This window comes from Nerophis lumbriciformis, linkage group LG02 (assembly GCF_033978685.3).
Source record: "Nerophis lumbriciformis linkage group LG02, RoL_Nlum_v2.1, whole genome shotgun sequence".
Classification (NCBI taxonomy): Eukaryota; Metazoa; Chordata; class Actinopteri; order Syngnathiformes; family Syngnathidae; genus Nerophis; species Nerophis lumbriciformis.
The window spans coordinates 32,759,059-32,784,211 of record NC_084549.2 but is presented as its reverse complement, the minus strand read 5'-3'; the positions used below and the strand labels follow the sequence as shown (position 1 = coordinate 32,784,211).

Below are 25,153 nucleotides of genomic sequence, written 5' to 3'. Positions count from 1 at the left end.
TCCCACACTCATCCCTGGCATGACTCAGCACAATATTGCCTTGGCTCTTCTAAACCACAGTAATCATCTGTGTAAATAAAACTCTTAATCTTCTGTTACCCAAACATTCCGAAAAGAAAAACAGCTTTTTTTCTGAGCGTGCACATCTGTTTCCTAGAGGCCTGATGTGACCTGGATTTACAGCGTGCCAAAACCGACTTGTAAATTAGTAATCAGTATTCAAACTGTGTAATAACAACATCATATTTAATGACCTCATGTCTCAAAAGCGTATGCAACTATTTACAGCTAATCTTAAATTTAAATGAAGCTTTTATGTTATGTTTTTATGAGGCTGTGTCTTGTCTTTGTTTTTGACTCTATTAATGTTGCAAAAAAGATCATAGTATGTGGAGTTACAGGAACTTATCTATTTTTCATGAAAGGCTACTTTAGTTTAAAAAGAGATACAAAGACAATATTGTAAATACATACAAGAATGAAAGTTTCTAACAATTACAAGGCTATTATTATTGTTATTATTTAGATATTTTTTTTACTTACAGTATTAGTTTTTATTACCGTCGCGTAGTACTTGTATGTTCCTATTAGTGTTGTCCCGATACCAATATTTTGGTAGCGATACCGGTACCAAAATGTATTTCAATACTTTTCGGTACTTTTCGATACTTTTCCAAATAAAGGGGACCACAAAATATTGCATTATTGACTTTGACCCCCCGTGATCCCATAAAGGACAAGCGGTAGAAAATGGATGGATGGATGGAATTACATTTTGCACGATATTCAAGTTTTTTTAGTTCCATCTGTATATGTGCATACATACACTGTAAAAACTCCTTAAGTATAGTTCATTGTACTTATTTTTTGTCAACTGTTTTTTGTGTAGCAAATTAAGCTGATGTATTTTTTGTGACTACTTAAGTTTCATATAGTCAAAATGTTTTGTAACTATTTTTTTATCTTTTCAACATTCATTTTACAACACGGAATTGCTTTTCTTGAATCTCAGCATAAATTAATTGTATCAAATTAAATTGTACTGCTTAAAAATGTGTCAAGGCCTTGTGACAAGAACTTGTGACGTCATTGCGTCGAAAAAGTCGAGACTCACCATGTTTGAACACACCCACGACAATCTTGACTGTGTGTCCCTTTGGCGAGGAAAACCAACAATAAAAAGGTTTGCCGACTTAAATATTCAAGTCACATAGTCTGTGTTGTATTACTGTGTTACCTAATAAAGTACTACATTTATATTGAGGCTTGTTGGCTGGTTAAGGCTAACATAGTTAGCCATCAGCTTTTCTGATAAAAGCAAACAGGGCGTCGTTTAAAACTTTTCTTTTGTTCTCTGTAATTATCGAATAAAACTAATTTATAATACCATTGAAGTATGTTCATGTTTATTTTGAGTTCGCCAGCTTGCCAATTCGCTAGCTTACAAGCTGCTGCTAATTTGCTAGCTAAGTAGTTTCCTAGCTCATTGCTAGTTCAAGGACATGTTCTATTAAATTGCATTACACAGTACAAAGTTAGCTTAATGTAAGCCGATGTAATTTATCACATACATCAGATAGGTAGAGACTAGGGATTGGTTTGTCTACCGTATTTTTCGGAGTATAAGTCGCTCCGAAGTATAAGTCGCACCGGCCAAAAATGCATAATAAAGAAGGAAAAAACATGTATAAGTCGCACTGGAGTATAAGTCCCATTTTTGGGGGAAATTTATTTGATAAAACCCAACACCAAGAATAGACATTTGAAAGGCAATTTAAAATAAATAAAGAATAGTGAACAACAGGCTGAATAAGTGTACCTTATATGACGCATAAATAACCAACTGAGAACGTGCTTGGTATGTTAACATAACATATTATGGTAAGAGTCATTCAAATAACTATAACATATAGAACATGCTATACGTTTACCAAACAATCTGTCACTCCTAATCGCTAAATCCCATGAAATCTTATACGTCTAGTCTCTTACGTGAATGAGCTAAATAATATTATTTGATATTTTACGGTAATGTGTTAATAATTTCACACATAAGTCGCTCCTGAGTATAAGTCGCACCCCCGGCCAAACTATGAAAAAAACTGCGACTTATAGTCCGAAAAATACGGTATTTTGTGAAGCTAAATATAATGTCTACTGTTCACACACAAACAAGCTTGCCATCTTCACTTTTCATTACATTCTTGTCTGAATGCTTTTAGCAAGGATACACTTTAATTATAGTGATTATACAGTAACCGTATTATCTGAATAAGTTTCATTTTTGCATGCATTTAATTTGTTTGTTTTAGATAAATGGAGAGTTTTGTCATCACCATTTTGCAGCTGACGGACGTGCTTGTAGAAAGATTTAAAGGTAGGAAATATATATATTATCTGAATAGTTAATATAAAGTTTTGCTTACAGTCTGTTTGTTTGTTTCAGCTCAACGGGCAGCTTTGTCATCAACACTTTGCAGCTGACAGACGTAGAAAGATTAAAAAGGTAATAAATATATATATTGATTGAAAAGTTAATAGTAACTTTTGCTTTACCTTCTTGTGTGATTTTTTTAGCTCAACGGGCAGCTCTGTCATCAACACTTCGAGTGGCAGCCGACAGACTTTATAGATTGCATTTATACTGATAGTGTAACAGCATATGTGATCATTTGGAAAGTCATGGAGTTGACTGTGTTCTTTTTTCAATAAAATCTTCTGAAATATTTCCTCTATTTTTCAATAGCTGTCATGTTTTTTGTGGGTTTTTGTCTCTTTATTCAATTTTGTTAGAATGAATGGAAGATGCATGTTTAACATCATAGCTTCCATGAACTTGGTTATAAGTTTTAATTTTCTGCTTCTTATACTTTTGTTAACTGTAAAATTGTCTTTGTGTTTTCCTTTTTTGTCTCATGGGGTGGTTGTTTGTATGTGGTTGTTGTTTTTGGTTAAGAGTATTAAAAAAGAGAACAAAAAGGAACACAGGAAGTCAGATAACCTATAGTACTAGGTACTAAATGAAGAAGGGTTAGGAATTCATTAGCTAATGCTTCTTCCTACTCCTTATCAAACACACAAAAGGTTTTTGTCATCCAGTGCTTCAAGTGCAATGCAGTATTTACATGTTTGTTTGAAATAAAGCATTCTTTCATTCATTCAATTTATTGTAGAAAAGTCGATTGATGAAGAATTTTCTTCTATGTCCTGACGCTGGGAAATTATGATCAGCATACATCTCAGTTCTTCGCCACAGTTGGACAGCCTTCGGAACATGTCACTGCTTAAAGGCCTACTGAAATGCGATTTTCTTATTTAAACAGGGATGGCAGGTCCATTCTATGTGTCATACTTGATCATTTCGCGATATTGCCATATTTTTGCTGAAAGGATTTAGTAGAGAACATCGACGATAAAGTTCGCAACTTTTGGTCGCTGATAAAAAAGCCTTGCCTGTACCGGAAGTAGCAGACGATATGCGCGTGACGTCACAGGTTGTGGAGCTCCTCACATCCGCACATTGTTTACAATCATGGCCACCAGCAGCGAGAGCGATTCGGACCGAGAAAGCGACGATTTCCCCATTAATTTGAGCGAGGATGAAAGATTTGTGGATGAGGAAAGTGAGAGTGAAGGACTAGAGGGCAGTGGGAGCGATTCAGATAGGGAAGATGCTGTGAGAGGCGGGTGGGACCTGATATTCAGCTGGGAATGACTAAAACAGTAAATAAACACAAGACATATCTATTAGCCACAACACAACCAGGCTTATATTTAATATGCCACAAATTAATACCGCATAACAAACACCTCCCCCCTCCCGTCCATATAACCCGCCAATACAACTCAAACACCTGCACAACACACTCAATCCCACAGCCCAAAGTACCGTTCACCTCCCCAAAGTTCATACAGCACATATATTTCCCCAAAGTCCCCAAAGTTACGTACGTGACATGCACATAGCGGCACGCACGTACGGGCAAGCGATCAAATGTTTGGAAGCCGCAGCTGCATGCGTACTCACGGTACCGTGTCTGCGTATCCAACTCAAAGTCCTCCTGGTAAGAGTCTCTGTTGTCCCAGTTCTCCACAGGCCAATGGTAAAGCTTGACTGTCATCTTTCGGGAATGTAAACAATGAAACACCGGCTGTGTTTGTGTTGCTGCAGACGGCCGCAATACACCGCTTCCCATCTACAGCTTTCTTCTTTGCTGTCTCCATTGTTCATTGAACAAATTGCAAAAGATTCACCAACACAGATGTCCAGAATACTGTGGAATTTTGCGATGAAAACAGACGACTTAATAGCTGGCCACCATGCTGTCCCAAAATGTGCTCTACAATCCGTGACGTCACGCGCAGACGTCATCATACCGAGACGTTTTCAGCAGGATATTTCGGCGCAAAATTTAAAATGGCACTTTAGTAAGCTAACCCGGCCGTATTGGCATGTGTTGCAATGTTAAGATTTCATCATTGATATATAAACTATCAGACTGCGTGGTCGGTAGTAGTGGGTTTCAGTAGGCCTTTAAGTTGTATCCATGTCTCCTTCAAGACATTCTTCTGGGCAATGAAGTCCTTGCTGAAGTCTGGCACCACCAGGATCGGACTGGAGCACAGCGCTCGTTTCAGGTTGATGAAGGCTTCCTCGGCCTCTGCGTTCCATTTCACCAATCGGAAGTGTTTTTTGGTCGTCAACTCCGTCAAGGGGGCCGCTATAGTAGCAAAGTCAGCAACAAATCGTCTATAGTAGCCAGCCAGGCCTAAAAACGATCTCACCTGCTTCTTAGTGAGGGGCTGCGGCCAATCCTGTACGGCCCACAGCTTCGCTTCCTGAGGCTTCACCAGGCCCCGTCCTATAATGTAGCCCAGGTAATTGGTCTTGTCAAAAGCCAACCTGCACTTCTTTGGGTTTGCTGTGAGACCTGCTTTCCTGAGGAAGTCAACCCAGGAGGAGGATCCCCACATCTGCGGCCCTTTCCTAAGGTTTCTTCCTTTTCCCAGCTCGGGCTTTTGGAGTTTTTCCTTGCCCTGTTTTAGATTCAGATCAGGTGAAGTCGTTGTGGCTTGTGAAGCCCATTGAGGTACTTGTGATTAAGGGCTATATTTAAATAAATTGTGATAGATTAATGATTGATTTTCTGTGATGAGGTGGCGACTTGTCCAGGGTGTACCCCGCCTTCCGCCCGATTGTAGCTGAGATAGGCTCCAGCGCCCCCCGCGACCCCGAAGGGAATAAGCGGTAGAAAATGGATGGATGGATAATGATTGATTTTAGTAATGTTTCCAGCTGTCTGTTCCAGTTTTTTCAGAGGTCAGTAAAAGTATTCCTGTCTTTTGAAGCTCAGCAACAAAATTGTCAAAAGCTTTTTTGTTGGCCCCTCGGAACCATGTTCAAAAACTGATTAAATCCTTGTTGTGTCTTGTCTGTAAATAGAGCAGCAAGGAATATCTGTGACAGTTTATGAATAAAGGTGAGGGCCCGGTTGACATCCAATAGCGCATCCATGCTGTCACAGCCCAATGCTTTGTGAAGGGAATCCTAAAACATACACTAGCAAAACAATAAGCACTTTATGTGGCGATGTTAATCATCTTGTAAAGTGGCCGCCGCCTGAACAATTGTATCTTATCCACAGTAGAATGTGGGTGGTATCAGAAAAACAGCAACATCCTGTCTGATTCAATCACATCATCATCCTTCTGCTACTGTATAATTACCATGAACAGATGGACTGTGAGCAAGCGAACCCATTCACACTCAAAGCAATTGGTTTGGAACTTTAGGACTCCAGTTATGTATGTTGTTAATTTTTTGCAGAAAGGGAATCACCCGCCTGCTGAATTTCCAAGTACAAGACAATGTGACATCTAAATGAAGTTGGATATTTTATTGTAATACTTTAAATAGTTTAGCCTTCCTCTGTGCCTTTCTTATGCAAACAAAGTCTATCAGCCTGGGTTATAAGTAAGAAAAGGTGAAACTCATCTTCTGAAGATGAACGGATTCATCACAATATTGATTTTATCTGCACTAGATGGACTGAATGGATAAAATGATACTTTGTCTCTGCTAAACTTCTATTCAGCGGTGAGTCAACATGTCCTTCGTACTAGTTTTAGTTCGCAGCTGTCTCTTTTCAAAAGCCCATAGACATCTTTTAGCATCATCGCGACAGATATAGCTGAATCTTTTCCCTAGAGATACATTGTCTCAAGAACATTTATTTTTTATTTGTTTCTATAGTTTTTGACAGTCTATTTTGTTTTGTTTACTTTTGCAATTAATGCCGAAGTGGCACAGCAGTTTAGAATTGGCTATTGAATACTTTTCTTTCCCCCTTTAATTTAACTTTGGACTTTATTTTGAATATAAACACATGATTATTGGATTGAACTGAATTGTAGTTGCAAATGTAGCTTTTTTGTTTATTGTTCATAGGTGATTATTCATAGTAAAATACATATCTTTACATAACTTGTAAAATATTATATCTTATTTCTCATTATCTAAACATAAATGTACTTGAAATGCATTTTTGTTGGTTGTGTCTCTTATGCACACTCTCAGGGTCCCATAGCCAAGAGTAATAATCCTCGTAAATCGCTGTTTATTGGTGGCGGTAAATTAATTATTGATTAAAAATTTAATATTTTCAAAGCTAGGGCATAATAAAACTGTTTGACTTTCTAAATACGTTTTTTAACATTCAGAAAGCCCTGAAGATGTGAAATAACACCTACAAATTTACCTTTACAAACCGCAAACTTGAAAGCCCAGTATGGTGTTTGTAGTACAATACTCACTAGGGTACAGTAAGCACTATAGCACTAGCAAAAATCATGGAATCACCAGACTTGGAAATGTTCTTTCAGTTGTTAAATTTTGTAGAAAAAAAAACAGATTCCAGAAATGACACAAAACTATAGTCATTTTGAATGGAAACTTTCTGGCTTTATAAACACTAATAGAAATGAAGAACATACATTGCGGTCATCAGTAATAATCTCATTTTTGAACCATCCATTCTTTCGCTTATCCGAGGTCGCGTTGCGGTCACAGCTTCAATCTTCCATGTACTGATTTACTGGACACCATGGAAGACCTTCAAGCACTTCTATAGCAACTGCAAACGCTGAATGAGCCTAATGAACAGTTACTAGCTCAGCAACAAGCTCAAAGACAGGTACATGACACAAGACCGGGATCCTCTAAGAAGGGGTGTCAAACTCATTTTAGCTCAAGAGCTGCATTGACGAAAATCTGTCCACATGCAAGCCGGACTATTAAAATTATGGCATTAAAACAAAAGCTTTGTAACTTAGATATTGGGTTTCACTATGTAAAAGCGCTTTGAGTCACTAGAGAAAAGCGCTATATAAATATAATTCACTTCACTTCACATAATATTAAAACAAATGTAGAAAAATCTAAAACAAAACTGGGAACTAGTTTCTAAGATTTTGTGCAGTGTTTTACCATACCCAAAATTGGTGATAATGAAGGCATTTGAAAATGTATACATTACCATTTTAAAATGATAATGCATCATACACTGTTAACTTCAATGCTAAACAGCTAACATGCTATGTCTGCTGCTGGCAGCTGCAAGCTCTGCACACATTGCTTGCATTTTCATGGTTTCCGTTTCAGTATAATCTCTTGAGTGGTACTTCTACAAAAGATTAAACAAATGTGTTGTACATATACATCAGATGTGGGCAAATTAAATTGCATGATTAATCTGCGCTGATACATGGTTAATGTGATAATTATTTGTGATTAATTGCATGCATTGGCGCATTAACTTTGACAGCCCTAATCCAGATACAACACATTATACAATACTGCGTTTATATTTTTATGCTATCAGTTGATATGAAACTGTATAAACATTACAGACAATGATTATTGTCACTAAAATATACAGGTTATGAATATATAATTGTATTCTTTCAATTTAATGTTGGGTAATTGAAACGTCCAAAAGGTTCCATGTTTGAATCAGTACCAACTCTGTGTATCACCCTCTGTGTAGTCTTAAGTGGAAGAGAAGGACATCTGTTAGCGCCAAATAAAATATTAAAAGCTAAGTAAACCCTGTCACTGCACATTTATTAAAAGCCAAAAAATGTCAAATTATTTCAGGCGAAATGGAAAATTCAAGTCCTTGTGCAGCCTTTAAAGGGGATCACTTTCACAAGACTTTGCTGTCGTCTGCTGGGGCGCTCACAGAAGTAATTATCATTTTTAAACCTTTTCCCTCCTTTTTAAGAGATGCAATAACTTCCTCTGAGTAGTTTTACAGGGTAACAGATGATTGCGCTTTTCAACAGCCTCAGATTTGCTGCTGAAATCCTGTGCAATAGGTGTTTGCAGCTCTGTTATTGTTTCCTGCAGAACCAAAAAAGTGTTGTTCAGCATGCACATAAAAATGTGGGGGTGAAATAACAAATGGTCATAAAATTTAAAAAAAAAGAAAGAGGACCCACAGACAACTCTGCATAATTTGGCACTATTTTTTGTGATATAATGTTGCATATATTAAAAATTGTGTTTATTTTTTTAAATATGGACATCCATCCATCCATCCATCCAATTACTACCACTTGTCCCTCTTGAGGTGGCGGGGGGATACTGGTTTTTAAGGAGAATGTTGCAATTAACAGCTTCTCTGTGTCACGGCTAGTCATGTCAGGAAGTGGCTTATTTTGAGTTTTTAATCGTTTCGGTCGAGCGCTCTTATTTTGGTTTCTTTTCCTGTTATGGTTTGATCTTCCTGAAGTAACTTGACCCCTGCCTCAGAGCGATTTTAGAGCCACCTGATTTCAGTTAATAATCAAACAGCCTTCTTAAGCCAGCCTTGCGCTTAATTCAGCGTTCGAGAATCGACTGTTTTCTGTGGCACACAGTTCGTTCATTTCACGCCTCACCGTAACTGTTAACGAGTCAAGAGTTACACCATAGTCTTTTGTGCGCTCCTAAACGCACTAGGGTTTTGTTTTGCGTCCACTTCCCTGCACGAGAGTTTTTTTGTTTAGTGTTTAACTCAGGGTGTCAAACTCATTTTAGATCGGGGCCCACATGGAGAAAAAAATTACTCCCAAGTGGGCCGGACTAGTAAAATCACGGCACGATAACTTAAAAATAAAGAGAACTTCAGATTTTTTTCTTTGTTTAAAAACAGAACAAGCACATTCTGAAATTGTACAAATCATAATGTTGTTGGGTTTTTTTTTTTACAATTACCTGTTGCGGTTAATAGTATAAATACTTTACGTTATTTATATTTTCTGAATAAATTATGTGATAATGTTCATCAGTTAACTCATTGGTGTTAATTTTCAATCTGTCAAGATAAAAAAAATTATATCAACATCAAATTACAGTATGTTATTTATCATACTTGCCAATCCTCCTGGATTTTCCGGGAAACTCCCGAAATTCAGCGCCTCTCCCGAAAACCTCCCGGGACAAATTTTCTCCCGAAAATCTTCCGAAATTCAGGCGGAGCTGGAGGCCACGCCCCCTCCATCCAGCTCCACGCGGACCTGAGTAAGCCTGTTTTCACGTCCGCTTTCCCACAATATAAACAGCGGGCCTGCCCAATGACGTTATAACTGTAGAATGATCGAGGGCGAGTTCTTGGTTTCTTATGTGGGTTTATTGTTAGGGAGTTTCATTAACGTCCTCCCAGCGCGGTAACAACACACAACAACAGCAGTCACGTTTTCGTCTACCGTAAAGCAGTTCGTCTGCCGTAAACAGCAATGTTGTGACACTCTTAAACAGGACAATACTGCCATCTACTGTACATGCATATGTGACAATAACATCTAGGGCTTTTAGAGAGTGCAGTGCACAACTGCGCACACAACAAGGAGACAAAGCTGCGATTGGACCTGTATAGCCTCCGGGAAGAAGTAGTGGACTACCAAGTGCTTGGCAGTGAAGATCTTTCTCAGGAGGCAAATATTGACCAGTTTTGGGCCAAGCTAGGGAGAGATGGAAGATTCCAGACTCTAGTGCATTTGATGGAAGCGCTTTTGTGCGTGCCACACAGCAATGCATCATCAGAGAGGGTGTTCAGCATGGTTAGAAAAATAGTGACAGAGAATAAAACAAGGATGGACAATTCAACCCTTAACTCAACAATGAGTAGATGAGTGTTATGTGTATGTGTATATGTGTAAATAAATGAACACTGAAATTCAAGTATTTCTTTTATTTATATATATATATATATATATATATATATATATATATATATATATATATATATATATATATATATATAAAATAAATAAATAAATATATATATATATATATATATATAAAATAAATAAATAAATATATATATATATATATATATATAAAATAAATAAATATATATATATATATATATATATATATATATATATATATATATATATATATATATATATATATATATATATATATATATATATATATATAGCAAGAATTCACTCAAAGTATATATGAATATATATATATGAAATACTTGGTGAATTCTAGCTGTAAATATACTCCTCCCCTCTTAGCCACGCCCCAACCACGCCCCCGCCCCACCCCGACCACGCCCCCACGCCCCCACCTCCCGAAATCGGAGGTCTCAAGGTTGGCAAGTATGTTATTTATGTAGTTTGATCATTTTTCTCGACTGATGTACTAACATCATGTGGTTTATTTGTACATATGTAGCATCATCTACAAAGATACAAAGAATTGCTATTGCGACATTTAGTGGACACATTTAGAACAGCTGTTTCTTTCATTCAAAAATTTCAGGTTAACTTTTATACTTAGCAAACTCATCTCGCGGGCCGGATAAAACCTGTTCGCGGGATTGATCCGGCCCTCAGGCCATACGTTTGACACCCCTGGTTTAACTACTCATGAATTATATTAAATATTATTTTACCTGCAAACTATTTGTGCTATCCATCTGCATCTTGGAATCACCACAACTACATGAAACATGTTGCACCGCAAGCATGACACAATGTTATCAGTCATGTTGTCTTTTTTTTCAGACAACATGGTAAACTACGTTGTTTTTTTATAGCATCTTGAAAAAACTACTTTTTCTGAGTTTAACACACAATTATTTACTTGGGTATTTGCTTTTATAATGTTTATATTTTCATAAATGTACATTGCATAAGGATGCAACAATATTCAAATGTTATCCCGGTTATAGTGACCAAAACTATGACGATTATAATTATTATCACTATATTGCTGAATATGCTCAAAAAGTAATTTTTCACACACTGAAACCTTTCAATTTTATTTAAAATAATAAGTAAGCAACACAATATGCTTCCTTGGCAGAAGAAACATTAAATATTGTTCTATTATTTGAGTGTTTAAATTTAAATGTTTATTTTCTTTTATATTATATTATTATTATTATATACATATTTTTTTATAAAGCGCTTTTTCTCTAGTGACTCAAAGCGCTTTACATAGTGAAACCCAATATCTAAGTTACATTTAAACCAGTGTGGGTGGCAGTGGGAGCAGGTGGGTAAAGTGTCTTGCCCAAGGACACAACGGCAGTGACTAGGATGGCAGAAGCGGGGATTGAACCTGCAACCCTCAAGTTGCTGGCACGGCCACTCTACCAACCGAGCCTAATTAAAGCATTTTGCTTTAATTTGTAAGGGATGTGGAGTGTTTAATATTAAAGTGCAAAAGTGGTTTTCTTTGTCACGAGGGTAGACGTTAATGTGTCTTGTTGTATTCATGTTTGTCATGGCAGTAGTCTGCGTGACACCAGGATGCAGAGACAGGAAGGTCATGCAGGTAAAAAGGAGATTTAATGAGCAAAAGCATCAAAACACCACACACCATGAACATTATTCACAATAGACAAACTGACAGATGAATCCTCCTGATTAGTGATCAGAGGCAGGTGAACCCCCTGATCACTAGTCAAGAGCAGGTGTGGAGAACAACACTTAGAATCAATGGTGAAGTCACTGCAAGGCATAACCAAAACAGGAAGTGAAACAAAAATAAGCGCTATACAGGAAGAAACATCACACACAGGAATTCAACACAAAAACCATCACAAACATCATGACAATGTTAGCATTTAAGCTAGCTGGCAATTAGCGCACTGGCTGTTTCGCCAAGAAATGAGCAGTATCACCATGACTTTTTTAGAAGTGAGGTAAGCAATCACGATCTTACAATTTCTTAATTTTAAACAATAGTTCTAACTGTTGGGAATTTTCCATCCATCCATCCATTTTCTACCGCTTGTCCCTTTTGGGGTCGCGGGGTGTGCTGGAGCCTATCTCAGCTGCATTCGGGCGGAAGGCGGAGTACACCCTGGACAAGTCGCCACCTCATCACAGGGCCAACACAGATAGACAGACAACATTCACACTCACATTCACACACTAGGGACCATTTTTTGTGGCCAATCAACCTATCCCCAGGTGCATGTCTTTGGAGGTGGGAGGAAGCCGGAGTACCCGGAGGGAACCCACGCAGTCACGGGGAGAACATGCAAACTCCACATAGAAAGATCCCGAGCCCGGGATTGAACTCAGGATTACTTAGGACTTTCGTGTTGTGAGGCACATGCACTAACCCCTGTGCCACGGTGCTGCCCGTTTGGAATTTTATTTGTGGTTTATCATCATAACGGTAATCTTTATATCCCTTACACTGCTATACATATAAAAGGGAGTCAAAAATGTTTTCTTATTTCTGTATTAATGTGACACAAAATGTGGTTTGTGAGTAAAACAGAACATACTCAAAAAGAAGCTTGCACCTCCCCTATGCCAAGAAAATAATTTCCCTGTTTTTGCTGCCTTGGGAAATCTAAATGCAAAATGATTCCTTTCAACAGAGATTCCCACTTGAACGTAATAAAGGGAATTGAGGAGAAATGTCAAACTGGCCGATGCATTTTTAGCAGTGGACGTTTCCCCTAATGCTGGCCTATGTCCAGTTTGTCCTTTGTGAGGCACCATGGCTGTGCAGTCGTACCAAGTCATCCCTTAGAGGAGATGCTCTAGGCTTTTGTCTGGTCTCTGTGGCTGACATTCATGCATATGGATTTTTATACATATTGTTGTCTTTCCAGGCTGCATTGTCCAGAGTAGAAACGCAAAGAGAAATGAATTCTTCAGCGAACATGGAAAATGCAATGGTACTCATTGAATGGAAACATTAGTGTGGTTTGTGCATAGTTCAACCAGTGTAAAAGATCAAGATAAGATTTGGAGCGTGCAGATGAAGTCTCCACTGATTTGCACACATTGTAATCATAAAATTCTCTCAAGCACTTTCCCTCACCCCTTGTTGTCACACACTCCTTACATTTGCTGTCTGCTTTTCGTCTGTATACTGATGTTTGAGGATCAAGAATCTCGATGAGTGATGAGCGGAAAAACAATGTTTTTTTTGTTCAACTGAAAATGCTCACCACATACAAAGTGTTCCCATAAATAATACCAATACACAGTGAACAAACTGGAAACGAATCCAGGAAGAACTAGAAAATCACAACATTTAATTGGATTACCCATTTTTATTAGAAAACAGCAACAACATTTATAATGCCTTTATTCCTAACACTGGTCGTAACGTGAAGATCTGGCATGCGTTTTCCTGTGCCTTTTATACAGAATCCTGCAAGGTGGAATATGGACGCAACTGTGTGCTAAGGATCCTCCAAACAGATAATTGTGTTTTTTAAAATGTAAAAATTGCTTTTTTTTAAACAACAGAGCGAGAGAAGTGATTTTTCTGACATTACGGGATTGCCTTACACACAGACGTCGTCTCGCCTCTGTTATGGTTCTGATACAATCCTCAGATATTTTGAATGAATGAAAGAATGAATCGATCAATTAATTAATTTATTTATTCCGGCAGACAGACATATATAGCAACACTTCATCACTCTTTGGAATTTGACACACATGCAAAGGCACCCACAGAAAAGGGATACGCCCCTAATTTACAATCAATTTATATGCTGGTTATACATGTTGGTTATATAGTCCAAGTTTCAACAGCAGATTTGATGGATACATGACAATTTCAGAACAAGTATAATATATGATAATGGATGATAATGATTAGCTCCATCTTGCCTGGGTATCTTTTGTCTTCTGAAGCCTTGTCTGGTGTGTTATGTCCCTTATTCCACAGTGAGTTATTTTGCACCTGTGTTCCACAGTTGAGATAGTCCAAACAACTAGTCATGTTTTTGATAGTTTCCCAACAACACATTTTTTACCGCAAGGTTGAACACTGTTAGGCTAGAAGACAGTTTAATTTCTCCGCTCACATTGTCCCACATTTTCAGCCCCACTATAGATAACATTTGAGCCTTGAATGTGGAATTCATCATGTTATGTTTGAATTTCAGGACACCCCTGAGTTCATGTGGACCATCCCTGAGTGAAAACAGACTGTATATTTGCAGGTAGAGCCCTTTGTCAGGCCATGAACATAACTTGAAGACTACTGTATTGGATTATATCATGTAGTTTAAGACAATTACTCATTATGAACAGATCATTGGTATGAGCTCTATATGGGGCATACTGTATAATTCTAATTGCCTTTTTCTGGAGCTTAAATAGCGGTTCTATAGTGTCTATGTACGTGTTCCCCCAAACTTCAGCGCAATACTGTAAATGCGGCAATAAAAGAGCTAAGTAAATCATTCTTAGTGAATTTTGATTTATTAATTTCTGCATTTTCCACAAATAGGAGACACCCTTAGCCAATTTAGACTGTACTGCTTTAACATGTGGTTTCCAAGTCAGTAGAGTGTCTATCTTAACCCCCCAAGATATTGTTGAGTGCAGTACCATTTATTGAAATGGTATTAAGTAGAGATGTCCGATAATATCGGCAGACCGATATTATCGGCCGATATATGCGTTAAAATGTAATATCGGAAATTATCAGCATGGTTTCTTTTTGTTTTTTTGTTTTTTTTATTAAATCAACATAAAAAACACAAGATACACTTACAATTAGTGCACCAACCCAAAAAAACCTCCTTCCCCCCCTCATTCACACTCATTTACACAAAAGGGTTGTTTCTTTCTGTTATTAATATTCTGGTTCCTACATTATATATCAATATATATCAATACAGTCTGCAAGGGATACAGTCCGTAAGCACACATGATTGTGCGTGCTGCTGGTCCACTAATAGTACTAACCTTTAACAGTTAATTTTATTAATTTTCATTAATTACTAGTTTCTATGTAACTGTTTTTATATTGTTTTACTTTCTTTTTTATTCAAGAAAATGTTTTTAATTTATTTATCTTATTTTAGTTTATTCATTTTTTTTAAAAGTACCTTATCTTCACCATACCTGGTTGTCCAAATTAGGCATAATAATGTGTTAGTTCCACTACTGTATATATCGGTTGATATCGGTATCGGTAATTAAAGAGTTGGACAATATCGGAATATCGGATATCGGCAAAAAGCCATTATCGGACATCCTTAGTATTAAGTCCAGCATTCATTCTGGCTCTCGTACAAAATATAGGTATAATTATATTATTAGTTATATTGTCATTATCCGTTACCCGGGTCATGGCGTGATTTATGTTTAGTACCTAGTTTCCTATGTTTTAGTCTGTTTCCTGGCTGCACCCTCTTTCCTTTCGTTTACTGTTGATTTCCATGGGCACTAATTCTCCACACGTGCCCTTGTTTAGTAATTAGTGTTCCCACCAGGTGTTTTGGTTAATCACTGCCCTTCATAGTTTTCTGTCACCCAGCACGTGTTGCTGGGTCAATGCTCGCTTTACGTTTCGTCTTGTTTTTCGCCACGCTCAGCTGTTTTTCCGCACTCTAGAATTCCTAGGTGTTCACCCTTGGTTACAATTAGATTTTTGCTCCACGCTTGTTTAGCGTCTGAGCTTTTGTATTATTGTCCTGCCTTAAATAATTAAAACTCAATCCTACCTGCACGCTGCTCCTGCTTGTCTTTCTGCATTGGAGGGAACACAACCATCGCAGCCATGCCTTCCCAAAGTAACATATATGTTTAAATACAGAGAATAAAATATGGGAGAGTGCATTTAATTTGCTGCTCATGCAAAAGTATTGTCATCCTATAATGTTGGTGCATGATTTGTCATGACAGGCTCTTATGATGGACAAATATTCTTATTGATTGATTTGCTCTCCAGGATCAGGGCATTGGGCAATCTTATGATCCCAAAAAAAGACAACATGTTTGGGCACCGATCACTTTGAGCGACTAGAGCTGGGTTAAGTGTGTCTGAACAATGCGTAATATGATGAGGAAACATATCTCCTTGTTTCACACGTTAAAAAGATTCACATTGGAAAACCAAATGTGAGTTGTTTTTCTTTCACCATAACAATGTACGGTAAATCAATGATTTTTGTAAAATACTGCACCAACATCCACATCAACGGAAAAGTGCAAGCTTGATCAGTATTTGTGATGTATACATGGGTTTGGTAAGTGTAACCCTTCTATAGTAACATAATATTAGAGCACAAGTAAGTATGGTCAGCAGCTTTCAATGGACCAGGACCAGAAGATGTTATGATTTTTAAGTATAACTGAACTTCAATAATGACAACCTGTATTAAACAATTTGACAATATCATAACAGGTCAATTGTAAACTTGAAAGAAATTGATAAAAATAAAAAGCAGGCAAAAATATAGAGAAAACCCTCTGTCCTAATTTAGTTGTTAAGGCCCTTTATGTGTGTCTGATCAGTGGTCTGTTTTCAGTTTTTTAGTCTGTCCTACTGCATTGTTCGTGGAGAAAGGAAATGGGGGGTCCCTCTCGAACACTGCAGGATGGTTCTGCTTGGCTCGCCACCCAGCTCATGCTGGGAATGTTCGAATCTGTGTATTTTGGCCTTCCCCCACCGGTCTGTCATGATCCGTGGTCCGGATCATGTTTTGTTATGTTCTGTTAGTTTTGGACTCAATTAGTTCCTGTTTTTGTGCACCCTTGTTTGTTTGTTATCATGTTTACTTATTATTTCCACCTGTCTTAGATTAGTATTCGCCCGCTCACCTGCTTCCCGAGCACTAATCAGAGGCATTATTTAAGCCTACCTTTGCCTGTCAGTCAGGCTGTCGTCATTATTTGCTTCATGCAACCTGCTACGTAAATTGTTTGTTTCATGCCAAAGTTACGTGATTATTTCTTGTCCATAGTCCATGCTAAGTATTAGCTTTAGCTTCGAGTGCGATCAGGCACGTTTTTCTGTCTGCTCGTTTTCTGTTTTTTGTACCTTTTTGAGTTTTGATGATTAAATCATGTTCCTACCTGCACGCCATGTGCGGAGTGGTCCGTCTGCATTTCGGGAGAACGAACCCCGCAGTAAGCTGCGAAAACCCCATTGTCATCTTGGAGAACACTATCAGTAGAAGCTCACACCAATATCATTACCCTGTCTTCCTACTTTCACCTTTGCAAAATCCACCGCCTGCGCCCATCTCTGTCATCCAATAGCACAGCCATCCTTCTACATCAACTGTTAGTTTCGGATTAGATTATTGTAACTCACTCGCCTCTGGACTCCCTCAGAGGCTTCTACGTAAACTTAATCTCGTCAAGAATTCAGCTGTCCTGACCAGCACTAACACCTCATCCATTCAACATTGACACTAGCTTCTCATAAAATCATGTTATACCTTTGCATCTCTGATTTCCTACACATCTGCGCGGGCTTGTTCTGTACAATAGTGATGTGCAATATCGCTGATTTTCTTTTTGATCCAATTAAAATTCAGGCTGGTATTGACGACACCGATCCGATACCAATAATTTGTGCAAATATACCTAATGTGTCTGCTTTAAAAAGTTGTGTATTTCAACGTATTTCAAAATACACTTAAAATAAAAACAAAGTTTAGTTAGTTGGTTAATTAAAAATATATAATTGATATTAACTTGTAAATTAATTAATTAGAAAAATTACAACAACCATAATAAACACTGTTAAATATGTAACTGAACATTAATACCGTATTTTCCGGACTATAAGGCGCACTTGAAATCCTTTTTTCCCCCTCAAAACTCGACAATGCGCCTTGTAACCTGGTGTGCCTAATGTAAGGAATCATTTTGGTTGAGCATACCCAGCTCGAAGCTATTTTATTTGGTACATAGTGTAATGATAAGTGTGACCAGTAGATACGTGTAGACTGCACTATGATAGGTTTCAAGTAAACAACACCAACATTTTAAATGCTCTATTGAAAATATAGAACATTACACACGGCGCTCAAAAATCTATCAAAATGTTTTAGTACAACTTTCGTAAATTGTGAAGCCGCACCGCTTTGTGTGCTTCAACATACGAGTATTAATATGGTGTGTGTATAAGGTAATACATATTATCTGGCGTTTTGTTTCGCAATATTATGCAAAAGCAACTTTTCTTAACTTCTGGTACCTGCTGATCTGTATTTGGGATCTGCGTAAATCCAGAAAAAATTGCGTGCGTCCGCATAGTCGATAATCTTCTTCTTTTTCTATATCTTCTTGTTATGGGACATTCATCCTCCGCTGTTGCCATTTCTAATATAAAGTAGTGTAAAGTTCTTACTTATATCTGTCAGTAAACTCACCAAGAAAGCGCTAAAACATACCGGTATAGTGAGTTTACATTATTCACCCAAGGAACTTTAGCCATTAGAGTTCCGGTCGGACGGTTTTTCACAGGACACATTTCCGTATGAGGAGATGCCGCTCCATTATTGATTTAAGTAAAGTCTGAATGTCATTAAAACAGTTAGCTCTATCTTTTGACACTTCTTCCACCCCCGTCCTTGCACGGTACACCGCTACAATAAAGATGACGGGGAGAAGACACTGTCGAAAGTGAGCGACGTAACTAAGACTGCCCATAAAACGGAGCAAATATTTTTGGTTTGGTTTTAAATAGTCTTGAAATGTATGCTGGTTATGAGTCATTGTATTTTTCATATATACTGTCACAAAAAAAAGACGCTATGTACAGTAGTGTGAGCAGCATTCAGGTAGGAACCGTTGTCACGAGAGCTGTTGAGCCAAGATTGTTCTGAGTGAGAACTTCTATTCACATTTCAGACGCAATCTGCACAAAGAACTGAATGCTCTGTGTTTGACTTGCCGATCTCATTTTATCTTTATCTACAGGTCAGTAATTGGTGTAAATGACCAATATCAGCTCCTAAAGCTTCATATTACTTACGGAACCGTCTGCAAAATGTAATCATGGGGTAAATTGACATATTTGATCGTCCATGACGATGTTGGTAATGGCAGTTTTACTTGTCTTGCGGCCATTTTGGACCCTGAAAGCCCTCAGCTGGGCATTTATACATGTCTAATACAATAAATGAATGCCTTAAATGTCACACATTAAGCCTCCACAGACTACCTCCATGCAGTTTAACTATATACACTGAATGGGGAAACTTTAAACAGACCAGGTAAATAAATGTTCTTGAGCCACATATGGCAACTCCAAACACACTAAACAACAAAACGTGAGTCTTGCACAAATACACGTCCACATTATTTCATGTCAGATTAAGACATAGCCAAAATAAAACTACATCAAACCATTAATTCGCATTGCTTTTAAACTGAGCCTTAAGTCCTGTCTTGCAGTATAATTACATTGTTAAATCACAAATAAAGTTTGTTTATAGTTTGTAGTTTTTGTTTATGGTTTGTAAATTATTAGCGTTTATAAATTACACTTTGTTATAAATGTATCTTAATTGTAGTTGCTTTATTTTTAAGAAAGCAATGACCAATACAAATATATACATATTTTTTTGTTAATTGCAGACAAACAGCCGAATACGCAATTCCTTTTTTTAAATGATATTTCGTCAAATTTGGGATAAGCTAAATTTGGCATACTTATGTACATTTTATCAACCATCTTGGATCACGTTACCAGTGTCCACTCTGGAGTTGTCGACACCACTGTGGGCGTTCCCTTACAGCAGGGGTGTCAAATGTACGGCCCGCGGGCCTGAACAGGTTTTTATCCGGCCCGCCGGATGAGTTCGCTAAGTATAAAAATGAGCCAAAATTTTTTAATGAAAGAAACTGCTGTTCTAAATGTGTCCACCAGATGTCGCAATAGCAATTATTTGTATCTTTGGAGATGATGCTAAATATGTAAGAAAAATAAACCACATGATGTCCGTGCACCAGTAGAGGAAAATGAGCAAACTACATAAATAATAGGGGTGTGTGAAAAAAACGATTCAAATTCGAATCGCGATTCTCACGTTGTGCGATTCAGAATCGATTCTCATTTTTAAAAAATCAATTTTGTTTTTTGATTTAAAAAAATATATACCGGTATATTAAAAAAATTTTTTTTTAAATTAATCAATCCAACAAAACAATACACAGCAATACCATAACAATGCAATCCAATTCCAAAACCAAACCCGACCCAGCAACACTTAGAACTGCAATAAACAGAGCAATTGAGAGGAGACACAAACACGACACAGAACAAACCAAAAGTAGTGAAACAAAAATGAATATTATCAACAACAGTATCAATATTAGTTACAATTTCAACATAGCAGTAATTAAAAATCCCTCATTGACATTATCATTAGACATTTATAAAAAATAAAAAAAAAGCTTGACAACATCCATCCATCCATTTTATACCGCTTGTCCCTATTGGGGTGCTTGACAACATATTGTGTCCAATATTTTCACAAAGATAAAATAAGTCATATTTTTGGTTCATTTAATAGTTAAAACAAATTTACCTTATTGCAATCAGTTGATAAAACATTGTCCTTTACAATTATAAAAGCTATTTACAAAAATCTACTACTCTGCTTGCATGTCAGCAGACTGGGGTAGATCCTGCTGAAATCCTATGTATTGAATGAACAGAGAATCGTTTTTGAATCGAGAATCGTGTTGAATTGAAAAAAAATAAAAAATAAATTTTGAATCGAATCGTGACCCCAAGAATCGATATTGAATCGAATCGTGGGACACCCAAAGATTCACAGCCTTAATAAATAACATACTGTAATTTTATTTTGGTATAATTTTTTTATTTTGGTAGATTGAAAATTAACACCAATGTGTTGACTGATGAACATTATTACATAATTTATTCAGAAAGTATAAATAACGACAAATAAAGATAGACTACTATTAACCGCACCGTGTATGTAAAAAAGAAAACCCATCAACATTATGATTTGTACATTTTCAAAATGTGCTCGTTCTATTTTTAAACAAAGAGAACAATGTGAAGTTGTCTTTATTTTTAAGTTATCGTGCCGTGATTTTACCAATCCGGCCTACTTGGGAGTAGATTTTTCTCCATGTGGGCCCCGATCTAAAATAAGTTTGACACCCCTGCCTTATAGTGTCGTCGGCCTGCAGTTGGACCCTCGTTATACGTGACGTCTCGCAGCCATTTTGACCCTTGTTAGCCCCCAACTGTGTCTTACAGGCAAGCCGTTTGAGTTTGTTGTGCAATTTCAAGATCAGTTTAGTTAGCCCTCAACTCTGTCTTGTAGGCAAGACAAAATAATTATATATTATTTGGGCTCTCGCATACACACATTGTTGTACAGGTAGAAGAAGAAGAGCAATGCTTTTGCCGAGTAGTTTATTATAGCTACAGATGAATAATTAATTGAAAATAAACACATTTAGTGGCATGTTTACACTGTGGAATTCATGTATGTTAAAAGGCGAATATAGTTTTTGATTCTCTTTTAAAGGGGTTTACATTTAGAGGTTATATGTCCTCTATGTGATTTGTTACGTGTTTATGTTCTAAAGTGTAGCAGATAAGTTGCTTCTTTGAATTGCAGCACAATGATGCTGTTATTCGCCCTATGTCAGTTTGGTGGAGTCACTTTTGTCAAGTGATGGTGTAGATTTACATGTTTATATTTTGCAAGTGTAAAACAGTAAATCATGCACCAAAAGTGTTATTTACACTAGAGTAAAACAGTAAGTCATGCACCAAAAGTGTTATTTACACTAGAGTGACGGTATTTTGTAAAGTGTTATAAAGATACTAGATATGTAAATGCTATTTGTACTCACCTGTAACTAATGATCTGAGAGGAATTTAATTCTTTGCATATTTACATTTTGACTTTCAATTCAGACGCAATCTCGACGAAGAACTGAGTGCTCCATGCCTAACTTGCTCCTTTCGTTTTAACTGTGTCTACAGATACTGTATTTTTGGTATAATATTCTGGGACCCGTAACAGTATCAAACGTAATGATATTTTGATGTGAGAATAAGCATAAAGCATTAAGATCTGGTATCAGCAGTATTGATATTTCGGTATTGATCCACACATCCCTACTTTACACTCGTACTGTTCACTCAGATCCTCCAGCCACAATACAATCAAATGATATATACAGAAAACAGCATTACCAAAAACTATACTTTAGAACACTAGTGGACAATATTTTGTCATCTCAATCCTTTTTTTTGTCACTGGCCAGGTTTTTGTTGCAGAGACAGCAGGCAAAGGGCTGGTAAGAAGGCCTTTTTATTAGGGAAAGCACCCAAAAAACAATGCAGCAGGGAGGCGCACAAAAACAGACACAGGCGGCATAGAAAAAGCTATGGAATATTGAGATACAAAGCAAAAGCAAAGTGACCCAGCCCTGTTGGAAGCAGCCTGATTGGCAACTAAGGACAGGTGTGTCCTGATGTCCAATCAAAGACAGTTGAGGGAGCCAGCGCTCAGACTAAGGAAGTGGTTGCAAATGGAGGAAGACAGGAAGTTGCAACAAAAATAAGAGTGCTAGATAAGTAATAAAACAAAATCCAACAAACTTATGTGAGATCATACATTTTTTTTTTCTGTATTATCCAAATCATGTTAGAAAAAACAATCAGCCCCAATGCAAAAGTCCAGTCTCCATCCATCCATCCATTTTCTACCGCTTGTCCCTTTCGTGGTTGCGGGGTGTCCTTGGAGCCTATCTCAGCTGCATTCGGGCGGAAGGCGGAGTACACCCTGGACAAGTCGCAAAATATATATTAGTAGGGATACATACCATACTGTATTGTCCTATAAAAAAGTCCAAAAACATGAGCTTTCTTTTTTTCGGAACAGGCAGCTCAGGAATGTGATTATCTACCAGTTGTTTGTTTGGCTGACATTAAAAACATCATTTTAGAAAAACATATACATTTTAAAAAAGGTCTTTGAAAAAGAGTGTTGGTCTTATATTCAGGGTCATTTTATTTTCTGATCAATATAGTGAGGAAAATATCCATTGATTGTGTTAACAGTGTTTATGAAAAAAGGCAGTCAGTAGTTGCGTTTCCATCAACATTCCCTCTAAGGTGCGTGCCTGCAAGCGTCCCCCGCGCACAGCAAATATATGCCGCGCACCAAATCAAATCCCATCTGAATTCTAAACAAAAAAAACACATTTATTCTGTGTAATTTTGCAATGCAACTCTGAGTGACAGTGACAACAAGCGGCCCTAACGGTGTTCGTCAACACCGTTCAATTGAACACCGTTCAATTATTGTAACGTCTATCGAGATGCTTCGAGGACAGGAATTATATCGATCACTTTATTGAGCAAAACTGTTTATATTCGGCCATGACCACACCAAAAACATGAGTAAAAAACTTCTATCTCAAAAAACTAGTCATTTTCTGACATCCAGGACTAAACCAACTTGTCATCTGTCACCAGCACTAAGCCACTGGTGCGTTTATGGCCACACAAAAAGTCGGACAACTCAAACACCACACAAAGTTACACTATGACTCCTCAGTCATAAGTGTGCTTATTCTACTGTCATTTATTATTAATGTTAATTTATTGATGTTAATCATGGAATGTTGTTACTAGAGATGTCACACCGCGGTGAGGGATGTCTTGTCTTGGTTTTTTCTGTCTTGTGATGTGCATGTTTTAGTTTGAAAAGTAACTCTCCTCTCGTTTCAGGTCACTTGCCCTTCCTTTTGTGTCATCAGTCTGACGTCATCCCGATTCCCTAATTGTTTCCACCTGTTCCCTATTACCCTCATGTGTTTTATAAGCCCACTCCTTCCTTTGTTCTGTGCCAGATTGTTTCGTTTGTTCGTACTCTCTAGCGTCCATGCCCATGTCCATGCCTTGTCTTGCCTTGCCTCGTCTTGTGCTTATGTTCTTTGATTCTGAATCCCTTCGTTGCTATTTTGAGTTTTCCTTTCTTCCTCCTCAGCATAGGGATTTTTTGTTATTTAGTTTATTCAGCCGAAGTGGTAAGTTTCAGTTATTTTTCATTCTTTCCTCACATTTTTGAGTGACAATTTTTGTTAATACTTTATTAGATTAGATAGTATAGAATTTTTCATAGTTGTTGTTTCTTCCTCCTGTTGGAGCGTTTTTTGTTTATACATTTTATAGCATTTATTAATTATAGTTCGTCTTTGCTTTTGTGTTTTCCTCCGTTCGGAGCGAATTTTGGTTGTTCCTATTTTTTGGAACCTTTTTTGGATAAATAGATATTGTAATCCTTGACTTTGGAGGTGAAAAGGAAGCTGTCAAAATAAAAGCCTGTCTAAGTTCCCTACTCTGCATCTGAGTCCTATCCTTTTACCAAGCCCTGACATTACAATCTGGCCAGTATGGACCCAGCAGAGAAAGGACAGTTTTCAGCGATCCTACAAGCTCAAGAATCACGCCTCTCTCGCCAGGAGGAGTTTCAGATGGCGTTGGCCGATTACATGAGCCGCCTTACCTCCCAGCTACAGGAGGCGGTCATGCGGATTCCTCAAACCACCGCTTCGGCTCCCGTACCCGCTCCGCCTACGCCATATGACGGAGCAGGAAGTGAATTGGCGGCTCCGACTAAGTATTCAGGTGAAACAGGACAATGCAAGACATTCATCATAGACTGTTCTATTCATTTTGAATTTAACCATCACGCCTTCCCCACTGACCGAGCAAAGATTGCTTTCATGATGTCCCATCTAACGGGGAGAGCCAAAGCTTGGGCTTCCGCCGAATGGGGCCGGCGCTCAGCTATCTGCGGCTCGCTCACGGAATTCCAAGCGGCCCTACGAATGACTTTTGATCCAGTCACCGACGACCGGGAGA

General features: G+C 37.7%; 1 protein-coding gene and 1 long non-coding RNA gene across 2 annotated transcripts; one reads left to right on the top strand and one right to left on the bottom strand.

Annotated features, from left to right (window-relative positions):
* The first annotated feature begins 1,102 nt into the window (after positions 1-1,102).
* On the top strand, positions 1,103-2,506 carry LOC133607768 (uncharacterized). The gene is made up of 3 exons (XR_009815452.1): positions 1,103-1,183; positions 2,313-2,377; positions 2,447-2,506. It is a non-coding gene; the product is annotated as an uncharacterized lncRNA (long non-coding RNA).
* Positions 2,507-3,059: 553 nt separating this feature from the next.
* LOC133618044 (uncharacterized) lies at positions 3,060-4,974 on the bottom strand. Its single transcript, XM_061978539.1, has 2 exons — positions 4,564-4,974; positions 3,060-3,065 (listed from the first exon to the last, which is right to left on the bottom strand). Exons 1-2 carry the CDS (start codon positions 4,972-4,974, stop codon positions 3,060-3,062), a joined length of 417 nt encoding a protein of 138 aa, XP_061834523.1.
* Between the last annotated feature and the right edge of the window lie 20,179 nt (positions 4,975-25,153).

Excerpts from the sequence above, each read along its gene's own strand:
- LOC133618044 (XM_061978539.1), bottom strand. The coding sequence starts at position 4,974 with ATGTGGGGATCCTCCTCCTGGGTTGACTTCCTCAGGAAAGCAGGTCTC.